The 17,615-nt window shown below is 47.1% G+C and overlaps 1 protein-coding gene across 1 annotated transcript in view; it reads left to right on the plus strand.

The window, feature by feature from the left end:
- NUP188 (nucleoporin 188) overlaps positions 1-17,615 on the plus strand; it is a 35,116-nt gene that overhangs the window by 10,481 nt on the left and 7,020 nt on the right. Inside the window, 21 exon segments of the mRNA XM_087704890.1 lie at positions 33-152; positions 1,061-1,187; positions 1,672-1,827; positions 2,688-2,814; positions 3,006-3,093; positions 3,596-3,672; positions 3,884-3,998; positions 4,143-4,266; positions 4,610-4,676; positions 4,955-5,080; positions 5,552-5,682; positions 5,872-5,978; positions 7,307-7,513; positions 8,407-8,576; positions 8,860-8,929; positions 9,141-9,208; positions 9,726-9,921; positions 10,375-10,449; positions 12,283-12,368; positions 13,544-13,689; positions 15,765-15,946. Coding sequence (XP_087561016.1) covers positions 33-152; positions 1,061-1,187; positions 1,672-1,827; positions 2,688-2,814; positions 3,006-3,093; positions 3,596-3,672; positions 3,884-3,998; positions 4,143-4,266; positions 4,610-4,676; positions 4,955-5,080; positions 5,552-5,682; positions 5,872-5,978; positions 7,307-7,513; positions 8,407-8,576; positions 8,860-8,929; positions 9,141-9,208; positions 9,726-9,921; positions 10,375-10,449; positions 12,283-12,368; positions 13,544-13,689; positions 15,765-15,946 — 2,565 coding nt within the window.

Below are 17,615 nucleotides of genomic sequence, written 5' to 3' on the forward strand. Positions count from 1 at the left end.
TGACCACTTCTGTTTTCCGCTTCTCCTTCCAGGAACCAACAGCAGGTCTGGGCATTATTTTGGATAGCGTGTGTGGCATGTTTCCACATCTCCTCTCTCCTCTTCTTCAGTTACTCACTGCACTTGTTTCAGACAAGTCGACGGCAAAAAAGGTACATACGAAAGTCAGCGGGAGAAAAATCAATGTCTCTTGCTATCGGGGTACTAGAGACCTTTTTAATAGCAATAGCCATAGCCCTTAGAGTTATATACCACCTCACAGTGCTTTCCAGCCTTCTCTTAGCAGTTTACAGAGTCAGCCTCTTGCCTCCAACATCTGGGTCCTCATTTTACCCACCTTGGAAGGACGGAAGGCTGAGTCAACCAGGAGCCTGGTGAGAATTGAACTGCCAAATTGCAGGTAGGTGGCAGGCAGCTGAAGTAGCCTGCAGTGCTGTGCTCTAACCACTGGGCCACCTAGGCTCTTTAAGTCTCTCAGTCATAAATTGGGGATAAGGTGATCCTTTCATTCACAAAACTGGAGATCCCTGGGTGATTGTGGAGGCAGGCATATGATTTAAAAACCTACCTTCCTTCCTTCCTTCCTTCCTTCCTTCCTTCCTTCCTTCCTTCCTTCCTTCCTTCCTTCCTTCCTTCCTTCCTTCCTTCCTTCCTTCCACTCAAGGTTGACTCAAGTCTTCCATCCTTCCGAGGTGGGTAAAATGAGGACCTAGATTGTTGGGGGACAAGTAGCTGACTTTGTAAACCACTTAGAGAGGGCTGGAAAGCACCGTGAAGCGGTATATAAGCCTAAGGGCTATTGCTATTGGAAATGCTCCTTGTAGAATAACAGAACTCTGAAAGCCTGTCCGAGTTCCTCCATGTCCCTCTTGTTCTAAGTAGAATCAAGGAGGAGTTGGGTTGAGTTTCTTTCTCATGCTTGCACCTGCCTCACTGGTCAGTTTTTTTCTGCAACCTCCTTTTTAAGGACTTGTGTCTTCCCAAGACCCTCCCTTGGTTCCTTTCTGCCTGCTTCTCTTCATGAGCCCATCTTCCTTCTCTCTCCCCCTCCCCCCTAAAGGTTTACACGTTTTTGGACAAGATGTCCTTCTATATCGAGCTTTATAAGCACAAGCCAGCAGATGTCATCTCTCACGAAGACGGGACCCTCTGGAGGAAGCAGACGCCCAAATTGCTGTACCCCCTCGGTAAGAGATGTTTTGGCACCTGCTGCCCTTCCTTCAAACACCTGTGCTTACGTAATGTTCGGGGGGGTCCTTGGTGCACTCTGAGCATGGTGGTTTTCTTGCAGACATTTCTTTGCCAAACTAGGTAACATCATCAGTGCGGCAAGGGAATGGGGTTTGCCTAATGCTCATTTAAAAAAAAGAAAGAGCAGACTCCATTCCTTTCTAGCGCTGAGGAGGTTCCCAGGTTGGGTAATGAAATATCTGCAAGGAAACCACCCAGCTCAGAGAGCACCAAAGACCCCACAATTCAGTACTGAGCTCCAAATATTTTCTTGTATCATTATTATCATCCACCTTCTACTGTCCGGCCAAATGAACGCTTCCCAAATTAACCACCGACAGGTTGCCCAGTCTTGTTAAGGACCCATTTTGTCGAGACATCCTCTTTGTCCAAAACGTCTGGTTTTATTCTGCTTTTTCTCCCCCCCCCTCAACCTTTCAGGTACGGGTCAAACCAACCTTCGGATCCCTCAAGGGACAATCGGGCAGGTGATGCTGGACGACCGGGCCTACTTGGTACGCTGGGAGTATTCTTACAGCAGCTGGACACTCTTCACCTGCGAAATTGAGATGCTGTTGCATGTGGTGTCGACGGCTGGTGAGTTTCCAGAGCTCCAAGGAAGCTCTTGAGAGGGTTCTGTTCCTGGGCTTGGGGGCAGCATGCTTGGTTGGAAGGTAAAAAGACCCCCAAATGGGAGACCCTCCTATTACAACAGGGACAGGGGAAAAGACATACCGGGAGTCCTTCCTTCTGACTGCGTTCTAAGTTTTCATAAGCCACTTACGCCCAAAATTTGACGACCGCTGCTTTCCTGTGGCTACATTGTAGGCTATTGGCAACTGGCCCGCAGGGCTCACTTATGGTCATAACTCAAGGACTATCCCTGCCTGATGAGAAGGATGTCCTTGAATCTCCCAATGTATTAGTTTTGTATTAGTATTAGTTTTCTTTTTCTTCCGCATTCTTTTTGTTCTTCCTTTGATATTGGGTAAAAATCGTGATTTGTGTTTTTAAAACAAATAAGCTTTCATAATGTCACTCATCTTTTGTCAATTTTTAAATTAATTTTAGTATTAATATTTATTGTTCCTTGTTGCTTTTATTGATTGCAGGCTGCCCTGAGTCGCCTCCAGGTGAAATGGGCGGCATAGAAGTTTTATTAAGCATATAAAATAAACTTCCAGATTAGCCAATTGTACTATAGCATACATTTTCATTTTGACCATTTCCTTTCCTTCGCCTGCATTTGGCACTTAATTCTGTTTACAAGATACCTCTATGACATGTTGGTTTGGTGGAAGTAGTTCAAAGCACTCCCATTAAGCTAACACTGTCAGTATGTAGTGTGCAGATCCTTGGTTTTTTCTTTCTTTCTTTTACTTCTTTCTTTGGGGTTTTGCTTCTGAGGGTTCACGGCAGAAAAGAGGTCCCCCTTGACCTCTTCTGCTCTTCCTCAGATGTCATCCAGCATTGCCAAAGGGTTAAGCCCATCATCGACCTGGTTCACAAAGTCATCAGCACCGATGTGTCCATTGCCGATTGCCTCTTGCCCATCACCTCCCGGATCTACATGCTGCTTCACAGGTTAAGATCTTTTTGTTTTTAAATCAATTTTACTCATGTTCTCTTAGTTACGTTACTTCGTGCTTAATAAAGATCGTGTAAGGTAAGATCTTGAGTCTCCACGGGGACTCTTGCCTTCTTACGGAGTCCTTCTCAAGAGCTTCTCTGGAGGCAGGACGATTTCACCTCCAGCTCTTTTGCTCTTCTTGCAGGTTAACCACTGTGATTTCTCCCCCGGTCGACATCATCGCCTCTTGTGTCAAATGCTTAACAGTGCTGGCTTCCCGGATGCCTGCCAAGGTAAGAGACCCTCGCTCGCTTCTCTGCTGTGGTGTCACAAGGTTGATGCAGGGGTGCAGAGATACTCGCCCCACTGGCCCTGCCTCCCTCGTGCCTGCAGAGGAGACACGCTGGGGGTCCCGTCAGGCCAATTACTCCGACTGGTGGGGCCCAGGAGGGAGGGCCTTCTCTGCTGTGGCTCCTCCCCTCTGGAACATCTTGTCCCGCCCCCCAATGTGAGGTCGGCCCCAGCTCTCCTATCCTTTCGTAAGGGCCTAAAGACCTGGCTGTGCCAGTCGGCTTAGGGCCCCAGTGAGGGACCAGCACAATGGAGGTGCTTGATTGAGTGATAACAGATCCCGCCTCTCCTCCCCTCTGCCCTCCCCACGTCTCCTTGGTTTTAATGCCTTTTCATGTTTCAGCTGTACCTGTAAGCTGCCCAGAGTTACCCTGTGGTTAAGATGGGTAACCAATGCATTTGATGAATAATAAACAAAGGAGCATTTCTGACCTTTCTCCCCAGGTCTGGACTGATCTTCATCACACGGGCTTTTTGCCTTTTGTGGCAAATCCGGTTTCTAATATGAGTCACCTGATCAGGTAATTTGATGTACAGATAGTTCTCGACTTACAAGAGGAAGAGAGAGGGAGACCTCAGAGTGAGCAGGCTGGCCCTATTATTTACCATGCCTCTTGCCACTTGTCTATAAAGAGAGATCAACACCCCCCCCCCCCCGCTTGTGCCCCCAACTCCCTTCTGGCGCAGATGCCAGAGCGTTTCCCAGCCTGCTAACTCTCTCTTTCTCCCCAGTGCAGAGGGAATGAACGCTGGAGGCTACGGGAATCTGCTGATGGGCATTGAGCAGCCCCAAGGCGAATACGGCGTGACAATCTCCTTCCTGAATTTAGTCATGACACTAGTCCGGGTATGTGCTGAGAGAGAGAGCGCCCCGCATCCCCTTTGGTTCCCTGCTGCCAGAAAGACTTTAGTTTTTGCTAGTTAATTTTCATCTGGGCGATTTGAGTAGTGAAATGTCCCATTTAACTCTCCTTCCGGCTGTGTCCTTCAGGGGCAGCTGGGCAGCACCCAGAGCCAGGGCCTGGTGCCGTGCATCGTGTTTGTCCTGAAGGAGATGCTGCCAAATTATCACAAGTGGCGCTATAACTCCCATGGAGTGAGAGAAAAATAGGTAAGCAGGACTTTCCCTTCCCTCCAGAAGGACTGAGATTTAGCCTGTCATTTTTTTTGGGGGGGGGGGGGGACTCTTCCTTGGTATTCGTGGTTTCCTGTGAGGCTCTCAAGGGCAGAAAACTCTTCAAAGTTTCCCAGATCATCCAAGAGAGTATTTCTCAACCTTAGCCGCTGTAAGAGGTATGGGCTTTATCCCCCAGAATTCCTCAGACCAGGACCCTGGGAGTTGAAGTCCCCCCCCTCTTAAAGTGGCTACGGTTGAGAAGCAGTCCTGGGAGGACCCGCTGAGCTTGTTCCATTCTAACTCCCTTCTGGAACGCGGTGCCACTTTTCTCTTTGTTTCAGGATACCTTATCCTCCAGCTGATCCATGCAATTTTGAACCTGTGCCCTGAAATGGATCCTCGTAGCAGGTGAGGTCAGGGGTTTTCTCAGCAACCTTATATCCTGGATAGGATACTTTGAGGCCTTACCCTCCTTCATCTGCTGTGTCTGCAGCTTTTTTTCCTTTCCTTTCCTGCTGCCTGCCAATTAAACCCATGTTGCATTCTTCCCTTGATGCTAAGCTTCTAGTCCTCCTGGTGGACTGGAGTAAAGCAAGCCTCTCTTTCAACTCCTGATGTGAGGTTGAAGCTCATCCAGATGTTTCTCCCGTAGAAAGTTGAGCTTTTTCTTTTTTGCCTTTGAGCAGTGCCCCCAGCCTCCAGTCCCTTTGCATCTTCAGCCTGGCCAATACGGAAGCAGGCCAGGCGGTCATCAGCATCATGGGCATCGGAGTGGACACCATCGATATGGTGATGGCCAGCCAGTCCTGCAGGTGAGTGCCTGCATTTTCTTAATTAAATCAGTGGGATGACTTGCCTCAAGACGTTGTGGGGGCTCCATCCCTGGAGGTTTTCAAGAAGAGACTGAGGTAGCCCTCCAGTGGCCAGTGGAGCTGGCGGCAGAGTCGGACAGTGAGGAGGTTGGAGAGGAACCTGGGCCAGTCCTGGAGTCTAGGGAGGGCTCTGATGATGAGGGCTCTGTGTCGGAGGCAGAGAGGGGTCCAGGGCCATCTGATAGTTATCAGCTGCCTTCAGAGTTGGACATCAGTGAGGCAGAAGAGCAGCTGGAGCCTGTTCCCAGTGTGCGCACAGGCAGAGTGGCCAGACGAAGGGAGCAGCTAAAGAACAGGGGTCGACTTGGGAGTAAGGCCTCAGGGGGACGATTTCATGTCCTTTGGCCGCTGGTGCAATTCTGAGCAGAAGCAGGACGGGTTTTAACGCGGTCCTCCTTCTTGGCAACGCAGCGATGGGGAGTCTCAGGGCCAGCTCCTGATCCAGACGGTGAAACTGGCGTTCTCCGTCACCAACAACGTCATCCGGTTGAAGCCTCCCTCCAGCGTCGTGTCGCCTCTGGAACACGCCCTGACTCAGCACGGTAGGTCCTTTCCCGCTGCCCTTTGAGGAACGGCTTTATCTTCCGCACCAACCATTTGCACTTAACGCGCAGGATTCGCATTAGTTTTCAACTGATTTTGGATTCTGCTTACCCCGTGCAGAAAATCAGTTGCCTCTTGACCAATGCTTTATTTGCATGCGGCTTTACTCTCTGCCCTCCCAAACCCAGGGGCCCACCGGAACAATCTGATCGCTGTCTTAGCCAAGTACATCTACCATAAACATGACCCAGCCTTGCCACGACTAGCCATCCAGCTCCTGAAGCGGCTGGCAACGGTAAGTGTTCCTTTTTCTTCTTCTGACACCCTCCTCCGTTGCTGCCCTTGGCCCTCGGACCTGGCCCAGCCAAGTGACGCAGCGGGGTTTCCAGCGACTTCTTAGTGGTAGTGGGTCAAACTTCAATGGTTGTGCAATTTGTTGTGGGAAAAGAGCAGGCAGAGCCGAGAGGGTGGAGTTAAGTAAGTCACTAGCTTAGAATTGTTGCATTCCCACAAACTGTCTACGTCCGATTTCTTTTTGAGTTCTGCTGTCCGAATTTAGTATTTATTTATTTTCTGAAAAGTTTTATTTTTTATTCTAGGTATATATTCACATTTCTTCTTCTTCTTCTTTACATTTGTCATACTTATACATTTGTTATTCCATTTAAAAGGTTATAATATACAGTTTGTTGCTTTATTTACCATCCCATCTGATTTAACACCACCTTATTTTCCCTTTCTTTTCTTCCTTCCTTCCTCCTCTCCTTCCCCTTCCTTCTTCCTTTACCTCTCCCCTACTCCTACTCTTCCCCTTCCTACCATCTCTCCTTCTCTTTCTCTCCCTTCCACCCTCCTCTCCTCTCTTCCTCTCTCCCTTTTTCTGTTGTTGTATAATAGGTGTCTCTTTCAAATCTCAATTTATGTTTTCTTGGGATGGTATTTCCGCCAGTACAATATAGTTTAGTATCATTTCTTATTCCTTCCCTTTGCTAATCTACCCTATATTTCCCCCGCTTTATATCTCACTCTTGAATATATACTGGTATATTTAGTATTTTCTTTTTTGTTTTCCCCCCTCTTCCCCCCCATTCCCATTTAATAGTGTATTGCCTGGTTCTGTATCTTCCGAATTTAGTATTCCTGTGTACAGGTTTGAGCAATAAATCATCTTAACTGGAACCCTGTGGAGATTCTCAGTCATTCAGGTTATAATTTTTCCAGAATGCAACTGGGCTCTCTCTTTTTTTCTTCCTTGAAAACATTTCACTTCTCGTTCAAGAAGCTTCTTCACTTCTAACTAACTAACTAATGAACTTAGCGTTTTCAAGGGGGGGAACCCCCCCCCCCAAGAAAGTCCAGTTGCCTATTGGAAAAAGCACCTCTGGGTTCTTAACCGGAACTTAACGAGCGATCCTGATTCTTTGCATCTCAAGCCCAGTTGAGATGATGGTCAGGTCGAAGTCCACACATCGTACATTCGTTGAGAATCACATTGCGTTACAATGAACCCTGTAGTAAACTATATGGGGCAGTGCGCCCTTCCCATGCTGTGGGGCACTGGGTGCATGGCATCTATGCCCTCCATTCCTCATCTTCCCTCCTCCCCTCCCCCGCCCTCCTTAGGTGGCTCCGATGTCTGTCTACGCCTGCCTGGGCAGTGACGCCTCTGCCATTCGCGATGCCTTCCTGACCCGCTTGCAGAGCAGAATTGAGGACATGCGCATCAAAGTCATGATCCTCGACTTCCTCACGGTGGCCGTGGAAACCCAGCCGGGCCTGATCGAATTGTTTCTTAACCTGGAAGTGAAAGACGGGAGCGAGGGCTGCAAGGTAATTACATCAATTAACAGAATGAAATGCAAATTGATTTTGCAGCTCTCGATTGGGACTGGAATTGCCCTCGCTAAATAATGTGACCGTTTCAGTGAGCCAGGCCTGACTGTCACAACACCGTTGTTAAGTGAATCACATCATTAAGCAAATCCGGCTTCCCTGTTGACTTTTTTGGAAGTTGCAGGTGGCGAGCACAGGACAGTTGCAGATACATGCTACTTGAAAAGCCCCCAGGCCATGATTGCGGGGATGCTGTAAGGGCAAGGACCAGTCCTAAATAACCTTTCAAAGTGCTGTCATAACTTCGAACAGTTGTTAAATGAATGCTCATAAGTCAAGGACTACCTGTAAGCAGCCCAAGGTTTTTTCAAAGTATCCTAAGAAACAAAGTTACTTTCCTATTTTGCTACCCATTTTCTGTCATTGGAGCTTTTGCCTGTCAGTCAGGACTTTTTGGGAATTCCACAACTTGGAAAACCTTTGTGTTGTTCCAGCAACACAACGGTCCTTGACACAACCTTGCTGGCAGCTCGTTTCAAAACTTTCCCCCTGCCGGCCGTGATCTCCATTATTTCCACGCTTTCAGGGCTGTGTGAATGAATGAAGAACCAGACCTGTGGAACAAACTCTGATTTAAATCTTGGGGGTGTGGCTGAGAAATTAAGAAATAGGAAACATAAGCAAACATCTTCACGGGCTGTTTCAGTTGTGCCGAGACGGGAAAAAAGCAAAGGTGGTTCTTGACTTAGGACGACAACTGTCCTCTTATCACCAGGCTGAAGTAGTCCGTGCTGGGGTTCAAGGTGGTTTTTAACCGTCGGCTATCAATTTTAGCTTTTGTAGCCGAAGTCGGGGCCTGGATGTGTTCCCCTCTCCCTCTTCCCTTCCAGGAGTTCAGCTTAGGGGAATGGAGCTGCCTTCACGTGGTCCTGGAGCTGATTGACTCAAAACAGCAGGAGCGCTATTGGTGTCCCCCCCTCCTGCAACGAGCCACCGTTGCTTTTCTCCACGCCCTGTGGCAGGACCGCCGAGACAGCGCCATGCTGGTCCTCAGGAACAAGTGAGTGCATCCATCTCTCCCTCCCTCCCTCCCTCCCCCCCCTCTCTTCTTCCTCTGTCTCTCCCTCTCTCTCTCTTTTTCTCCCTCCCTCTCTCTTTGTCTCTTTCTCTCTCTCCCTCCCTCTCTCTGTCTGTCTGTGCCTCTGTCTCTCCTCTTCAAACGGCGAACTTCATTAGTTTATCAAAATGTAAAATTCAGAAAAATGAACATAATGAGAAAGCAGCAGAGGAGGGAGGGGAAGAGGAGGGGGGAAAAAAACCTACAGCATTTTGTGTGTTTCTAGGCCAAAGTTTTGGGGAAACTTAACCAACCCGTTGTTTGGAATCCTTCCTCCACCGTCCGAAACATCTGAGGTAAGGAAATGGGGCAGAGTTTAGCCCCCTTGGTCGCTCTGAAACCCGTGTGGCTTCCTCTGCCTCTGGGCCAGGAATGCCCTTGATGTAAAGAAAAGGCAAAGAATCCCTGGGTGGTTGGAAGTTGCCGCTCTCTGTTTAATGGTCGCCTGCCAGAAATTGCAGGTTAAAAAAAGCAACACAATTCTTGTGTTCCTTTCTCTGTCTGCAGCTGAGTGTCTTGGAAACCTGTGCCTTGATAATGAAAATCATTTGCCTGGAGATTTATTCCGTGGTCAAGTAAGTGACATTAATAGAATGAATGAAGAAGAAATTCAGCCTAGGAAGAGGGTACACGGGTCTTTACAGGTGTTAGAATTGAGAATCTTTTTCTCAAAGTCTTTATAACAGAATTACAAAATTGGAAGGGACCTAGGAGGTCTTCTAGTCCAACCCCTTGCTCAGGCAGGAAATCCTATACCATTTCAGACAAATGGTTGTCCTGTGTCTTCTTTAAAATTTCCAGTGTTGGAGCATCCACAACTTCTGGATCGTTCCACCGATTAATTGCTCTCCAGGCTGTGGGCAGAGTTAGCCTGCAATGCTCTACTTAAATTTTTCAGTGCTCTTTTCAGCTACTCATGCTGGAACCTTCACCATATTGGATTTCCGAGCTCCCTTAGAAGCTCCCTCATGCAAATTTGCATTAAGAATCTTATTTTTCCATTCTCAGCAATGTAGTTTCAACCCTTCCGCTTGTGATCCTAATGGTTTTCCAAGGGAGAAATCCTCTTAATTGTGTCTCTGTGACCCGCAGGGGGTCTCTGGACCAGTCCTTGAAGGACACACTCAAGAAGTTTTCAGCCGAGAAGCGCTTTGCTTACTGGTCGGGCTACGTGAAGTCCCTGGCCTTCCACGTGGCCGAGACGGAGGGCAGCCGCTGCGCTTCCGTGACCGAGTACCAGATGCTGATCTCCGCTTGGCGAATGCTGCTTGTGGTTTCCACCAGCCACGTAAGGGCCACGGAATCTCTTGCTGCCTGTCTTAAAACACTGTAGGGCCAGAGAGAAATTTCACCAAAAGAACTAAGTCCTCGCTTAACAACAGGTTGTTTAGCGATTGCTTGAAGTTACGACAAACCTTGATCTACGTCCTCAATTGAGGCCCAAATTTCTGTTGCTAAGTGAGACATTTGTTAAGTGACGTTTGCCTCATTCTGTAGCCTTTCTTGCCACAGTTGTTAAGTGATTATTACCACACACAGGAAACCTGTTTGTATTTCCCCTCCCTTTTGAGTTGTGAGCCGCCCTGAGTCCCTTTAGGGAAAAGGGCGGCATACAAATAAATTAAACCATAAACCATAAACCTCCTTGTATTAATATCTATACATTAATGTTGGGATTTATAGGCAAGAGAGATAGGCCATCGCGTTACCGGTTTCAAATCACAAGCTTGATTTTTCTCAGGCCGATATCGTGAACTTGACGGACACGGAGGTTCAGCAGCTGTTCCTGGATGTCTTGAGTGGGACCAAGGCTTTGGTGAGAATTCCCATTTTAGAAACCTGTTGCTGTTCAGCCCTCAAACCTCTGTTTGCTTGTGGGTGACCTGGCAGAAATGGCAGAGGCTATTTTTTTTGGGGGGGGGGGGGGCTCAGCTATTTTCGGCCCATCAGTTCTGAGGGCCTAGCTCAGTAGTCAGCAAAAATATTAATATTTTCCTCTGTTTTTTTCAAAACTCTGCCCTTGGATTCGGAGTCTTAACTCCATGAGTAGAAGACCCTGCTCTGCCTTCCCCTGTTCCTTGAGTGTTGTAATATAGTTCCTTGTGTAGGTGCGTGTCACCCATTGTCCAGTTCATACTAGGGCTTGCAGAGTCACGCTGAACCACACAGGAGAAAACAAACTCCTACAACGCCATAGTCTACTGCTAATCTACTGCTCAGTCTATATATGGTCAAATCCTGGACGTCAATGGTAGGGCACATCTCAGAATGTTATGTTATGCATTATCAGGATGTTATGGCGTTGTAGGAGTTTGTTTTCTCCTGTGTGGTTCGGCGTGACTCTGCAAGCCCTAGTATGAACTGGACAATGGGTGTCACACACCTACACAAGGAACTATATTACAACACTTGAGTAGAGAGATTAAAAGCAACATGGAAATGAACACCCTCAAGTGTTAAAATATGCTTTATGGATCAGTTATTTCCCCTAAACTGGGTCCTTTTCGTAGGGCCTTTTCTGAGGCAGCCCCGCAATGTTACCCCCACTTCCCTGAGGTGCATCTTCTGTGCAGAGCCAAGTTACAACCTCTGGGGTCCCTTCAGAAATTACCTTGATCCTTTTTATTCTTTCCCCTTTCTTATTATTTTATAACGCAAGTTTGCTAAATCACATTGCTGTATTTTTCGGAGTATAAGACGCTCCGAAGTATATGACGCACTTAGATTTTGGGGAGGAAAACAAGGGGAAAATATCTGCCTCCCTGCAACAAACATTACGGACAATATACACTGTTTGTAGTGCTATATTTCAGACTATACTTGTACAGATGCTGTTAAAATGTGCTTTCTGGAAGTATATGTTATCCTTTGCTATTTAAAAGAATAGCACTCTTTAAAACAATAGCACAGGGCCTCTTCCAATTTTTATTTTAAAAAGCTTCTTCATTTTGTTAAGTTGTCTAGACCAGTGGTCTCCAAACTTGGCAACTTTAAGACCTGTGGACTTCAACCCCCAGAGTTCCTCAGCCAGCTTTGCTGGCTGAGGAACTCTGGGGGTTGAAGTCCACAGGTCTTAAAGTTGCCAAGGTTGGAGACCACTGGTCTAGAATAATAACAAAGCAGTCTTTAAAAAAATAAGTCTAATAATTTGAACATTCTGTAGGCATTTATAGTTGCTGACTTACCTCCTTGCAGCAAACAGCCCGATTAGCACAAGAAAAAAAAAAATCTGCCTCCCAGCAATTTGCCACCTGGAGCAAACAGCTAGTTTCACTTTCAATTTCTCCCGATCATCAGCTGTTTCAGGCTGCAGGGATTGCTATAGCTTATTGAAGCCTCTGCAAGCTCCCCTTTGCTGCAAAGAGATAAATTGGAGGCAGAGGCCAAAGGGTTGGGACCGGTGGGTGGGTGGGGCTACATTTAGTGTATAAGACGCACTCAAATTTTCACCCTCTTTTAGGGGGGGGAAAGGTGCGTCTTATACTCCGAAAAATACAATAATTCTTTTTAACTTTAGTGCCCCTTTACTCTGTGATTGAAATGGCTGTTTCAGTTTGACGTCCTGGAGTCGGGTGGCCAATACATTTAAAACAAGTAATAATAATTTAATATTGAAAAGAGTCTCATTGGAAATTAAATCTCTCCGTAGCTGCTGGTTCCCACTTCCGGGTGCTGCCTGCAGTTAGGATCCATGCTGTGCACCCTCCTGCTAATTCTGCTGCGACAGTGGAGGAGGTGGGTATTTTGGATGGAAAGACGCAGCTGCCTAGGGGGAAAAAACAACCCTGGCTTTGGAAGTGGAACCTCACAGATTTGTTCCCGAGACTTTGCAGCAGGACTGAGAAGATCTGAAATCCCTTTTGGTGCCTTTTCAGTTAGGAGCAGGGAAAACCCCACCAGTCCTTTCACTGCCGCAGTTCAACGTGGGAAGAAGTTTGGGAAATGCAGTCCTTAAATTTATTTACTTATTTTTTTAATTGCCCAGTCCGTCTCTCTCAGCCCAACTAAGTAAGAGTAGGAAAGTGCGTTGAATATGTTAGTCACCTTTAAAAACAATAAAGGCAGGTTATAAACACAATCAAACCGGCCACCTGATCAGAGCACCATCTCCACTTGTGACAAAGCCACATCTTTAGGGCCTTAGGAAAAGCAGCAGGGTGGGTGGCAACCCTACTTGCGAGGAAATGGTTTTCGTAGAAAAAGGGCCACCACCGAGAAGGCCCTTTTTCATGGTTCCACCAGGTGTAGATACCTAATCGAAGGGACCCGTAACATGCCCTCCTTTCCTGTTGTGCTGGGTCAGGTGGATGTAAGTCTTGAACAACCCTGCTTAGATGTCATTTGGGAGCCGTTCGGGTGGGGGGCAACTTTTATCCACCCCAAAACTCACTTCCTGGAGTGATTCCTAGGTCCGACGCTGCAACAGAGGGCGCCAGAAATACCTTGTCAGTTTGTTGCAGCAGTCACATCCAGAAAACACATACTGATTCAGCAGGACTCTTTATATATAACATAACACATGAGATGTATCTACAACAGTGTTTCTCAACCTTGGCAACTTGAAGATGTCCGGACTTCAACTCCCAGAATTCCCCAGCCAAGGTTGAGAAACACTGATCTACAATACCGAGAGTGGCATTTCCAAGGACAAGCAAACCCAGTTCAGAGGAGAGAACAGTTCCAGTTCAGTTCCAGCCGCAGGCGACTAGTTTTTGCTTCCGCACAGACTCAGAGCTATAGTACTAAGCCACGCCCAGGCTCCAAAGTGTTTCAGCTCCCATTGGCTGACCTTGTTGCTGTGCCCTATCCCAGTTCATGAATATATCTACTCCGACCTTACCTGGCAGGTTCTAACCTGGTGTCTCAAGAGCTTTCTTCTCCCTTCCTGCTTTTTCTCCCTACTCTGCCAGCAAGTTGGGCTCGGCGGAGAAAATCATCAACTCCTTGACACAGATCCTGGACGGAGTCCTTCAGGCTGACCAGCAGATGATGGAGAAGACCAAGGCCAAGGTCTTCTCCGCACTCGTCACCGTCCTGCAGATGAAAGAAATGAAAGGTCAGCGGGAGGCAGGGGAGGCCTCACCAGGTTCTTCTGGGTTTGATCCGTGGTTGAAAAAATGGAAGAAATCTCTGCGTGGGATGCCAGGGGTCCAATTCAGGTGGTCCCCGACTTGTTTAGTGGCCGTTCAAAGTTACAACGGCAGTGGGGAAAAAGTGACTGACCGAACAACTGCAGTGATTCACTTAATCCCCTATGGCAAGAAAGGTAGTAAAATGGGGAGAAACCCACTTAACAAGTGTCTCGCTGAGCAACATAAATTTTGCTTTTCAAATGTTTTATTTCATTTTCATTTCATACAGTCACATATATACTGTGCATGATTGGGGCCATATAACATTGAGCAATAAACACAGCCCTCCTTGTATTCCCCAAAATACAAAACCAATATAGCACTTCAACCCTCCATACACCCTTTCTTTCTCCCCCCTCCAACTTTCCTTTCTCCCCTCCAACATTCCCCTCTCCTACTTCCCCTCTCCCTCTAACACTCCTTTCTCCCCCTCCCTTCCATCTCACCCTCCTTCCAATCCTCTCTCCCTCCCTCTCTACCCCTCCCTCTTCTTTCCCTCTACTCCTCACTTCGGTGTATTTCTACTATCCATCAATATATTCAGCTTCTTATTTTTATACTAAAATTAAAGAAAAAACAACAGTATACAAGTGCTATCATGTTGTTTTAAAAACTGGCACAAACTATATTTCCCCCCCCTCCCCCCTATGACCCCACCACCCTTCCCCCCTCCCGACTTCCCAGAGCCCGTACACGGTATAGCTTTTATCAAACACAGTCTAAAATGTATTAAAACCAAGTAAGTTAGGGAAAAAAAATAATAAAAAAAAAGGGGAAAAGAAAAAAGAAAGAGAAGAATAAAAAAAAAGCCAGTAAAATCTCTACATTGAACTCAACTTCTTACCATTACACAAACTTAAGAAGTTTACATTGTTGATTGATTGATTACCTGCAGGATTTCCCCAAAAGTTATTTACTGATTCAGCTTATCCTGTACTGTTCTCCAGCTAGGGGCCTTATCTCTTTATCTAAATATCTATCTGTTTCCACACCCTTAATTTTGTCCCCTTTGTGCCTCCTTCCTCTATAACACAATTTAAATACATTTCAAATTTTCCTTTTGCTTTCCTCTTCCAATTCTTTTCATTTTTGCCCTTGTTTGTGTCTATATATATATATATATATATATTGTTTTTATATATTCATCAGTACTCCTCTCATATATGCTTTACTTGCATCTCCTACAAATTCCCTGAATATACCCTTATTCATATTCCGAACAAAGTTTTCAGATAGCAATTTTTACAATCATTAATATACTTTTCATATCAAAATAAACTCCCTTTCGACCTCCAAGACCTTCTGCCTGCACTACCCTTCCCTATTCCGTCCAAACTGGGTTATGATCCAAAAGAACCCTCGCTGAGCAACATAGCAATAGCAGTAGACTTATATACCGCTTCATAGGCCTTCAGGTCTCTCTAAGCGGTTTACAGAGAGTCAGCATATTGCCCCCAACAATCTGGGTCCTCATTTTACCCACCTCGGAAGGATGGAAGGCTGAGTCAACCCTGAGCCGGTGAGATTTGAACCGCTGACCTGCTGATCTAGCAGTAGCCTGCAGTGCTGCATTTAACCACTGCGCCACCTTGGCTCAACATAAATTTTGGACTCCATTCTGGCTGTAAGTTGAGGGCTACCTGTATTTCCTGTTTGCTGTACTGCAGCATTGGACCAGCCGTCAACCTTCGCAGTTGTGCAACTGAACGCACTTTCATAGAAACAGGAAAAAACCTTTGAGTCTACCTTTTGAGATTTAAAAAATAGCTTTATTTTTTTATTTTTGTCAGATGGCAGACACGTGTTTTTCCCAAGCCTTTTTAAACTCAGTTACTGGCGGTTTACCCGCTGTCTTCGCTGGGAGCTGGTTCCAGGTTTCCACCACTCCTGTTTTTGTTGAAGTCGTGCTTTCTAGCGTGACTTTTGAACTCCGCTCTTGCTTGAATTTTCCTTTCTTCGCTTCAAAACTCCCTCTCTCTGTGTGTGTTTCTGTTCGCAGCAAGCGAAATCCCTCAGTACTCGCAGCTGGTGCTAAGCGTGTGTGAGACCCTTCAGGAGGAATTCATCGCCCTCTTCGACCACACCCGGCACTGCTTGACTTCGGGAGATTCCCTGGAGGACAAAGACAGCATGGAGACGGACGACATCTCCCGGCACAGGCAGAAGGACCAGCGAGACGGGGCAAGTCATCTTTGTTAAAGAGTTTGTTGCAGAAATCACATCCGGAAAGCACGCACAGATGACTGATTCAGCAGGTTCCATTAACTTCTCTTTATAGACAATGTAACACATGAATAAATGTACAACACCCACAGCAGGTTCTTCCAACGTGGTAGAGAGGAGAGATGGGCTTCCAGCTTCAACTCAGAGAGCAGACACATTTCGTTTCAGAGCTCAGTACAGCTAAGCCAAGCCCAGACTTCTTTCCTGGTTCTGTTTCCAAATAAGCCTCATTGGCTGACCTTGTTACCATCCCTCTGCCAGTCTATGAGTATTCTGACAGCCTCGCCTTGCCAGAAGATAATAAGATGCCGGGGCTCCTTAGCACCGTTGGGGGGACACAGAGAAATACCATATCTCAAGCCTTCCTTTTAGCCATCGGATGCTTTGGGGTGGTCTCCCTTCACCCGCTTGTTAGCAAATAACCGGCGGGGTTTATTCATTGCCATTTATTTATTCAGATTTTTATCCCTCCTTTACTACTGTATTGGTATCTCAAGGCAGTGAATATACTCCTGCCTATAATTTCTCCACAACGGCAACCCTGTGAGGTGGGCTGTGTTGAGCGAGAGAGGAGACAGAGACAGAGAAAGAGACAGAGAAAGAGAGACAGACAGACAGAGATTAGGTAGGTAGGTAGACAGAGAGAGGCAGAGAGAGAGAAAGAGAGAGAGACAGAGAGACAGATAGAGACAGAGAGAAAGAGAGACAGACAGAGATTAGGTAGGTAGAGAGAGAGAGAGAGGCATTGGCCCAAAGCCAACACTTTTGTGCCTAAGGCGGGACTAGAACTCACTGTCTCCTAGTAATTGGCCCAAAGCCGCCCAGCTGGCTTTCATGGCTAAAGTGAGACTAGAAGTTACCGTCTCAACCACAGAACCAGGTTTGTTTGTTTGTTTTGTTTGTTTTATTTATTTATAGGCCGCCCTTTTCCCTGAGGGGACTCAGGGCGGCTTACAATCAAAAAGGAAGGGGAGTGTAGGACAATACGAAAAAAGAAATGTGCACAAAGTAAATTAGACAATAAAACTCAACATTCACTCAGCATTCGGGAGGGGCGAAAATAAGATTATCCCCAGGCCTGACGGGCTAGCCAGTTCTTAAGGGCTGTGCGGAAGGCCTGGACGGTGGTGAGGGTACGAATCTCCACGGGGAGATTGTTCCATAGTGTCGGAGCCGCAACAGAGAAGGCTCTCCTCCGAGTAGTCGCCAGTCGGCACTGACTGGCGGATGGAATACGGAGGAGGCCAACTCTATGCGATCTGATGGGACGCAGGGAGGTAATTGGCAGAAGGCGGTCTCTCAAATAGCCAGATCCACTACCATGGAGCGCTTTATAGGTGGTGAGTAAGACCTTGAAGCGCACCCGGAGACCAACAGGTAGCCAGTGCAGCTCGCGGAGGATCGGTGTTATGTGGGCGAACCGTGGTGCGCCCACGATCACTCGCGCGGCCGCATTCTGGACTAGCTGTAGTCTTCGGATGCTCTTCAAGGGCAGCCCCATGTAGAGCACATTACAGTATTCCAGCCTAGAGATCACAAGGGCTCGAGTGACTGTTGTGAGGGCCTCCCGATTCAGGTAGGGCCGCAACTGGCGCACCAGGCGAACCTGGGCAAATGCCCCCCTGGT

The sequence above is a fragment of the Thamnophis sirtalis genome, unplaced genomic scaffold (assembly GCF_051295495.1).
Source record: "Thamnophis sirtalis isolate CommonGarterSnake01/CBP01778 unplaced genomic scaffold, rThaSir2_p1.2 scaffold_2, whole genome shotgun sequence".
NCBI lineage: Eukaryota > Metazoa > Chordata > Lepidosauria > Squamata > Natricidae > Thamnophis > Thamnophis sirtalis.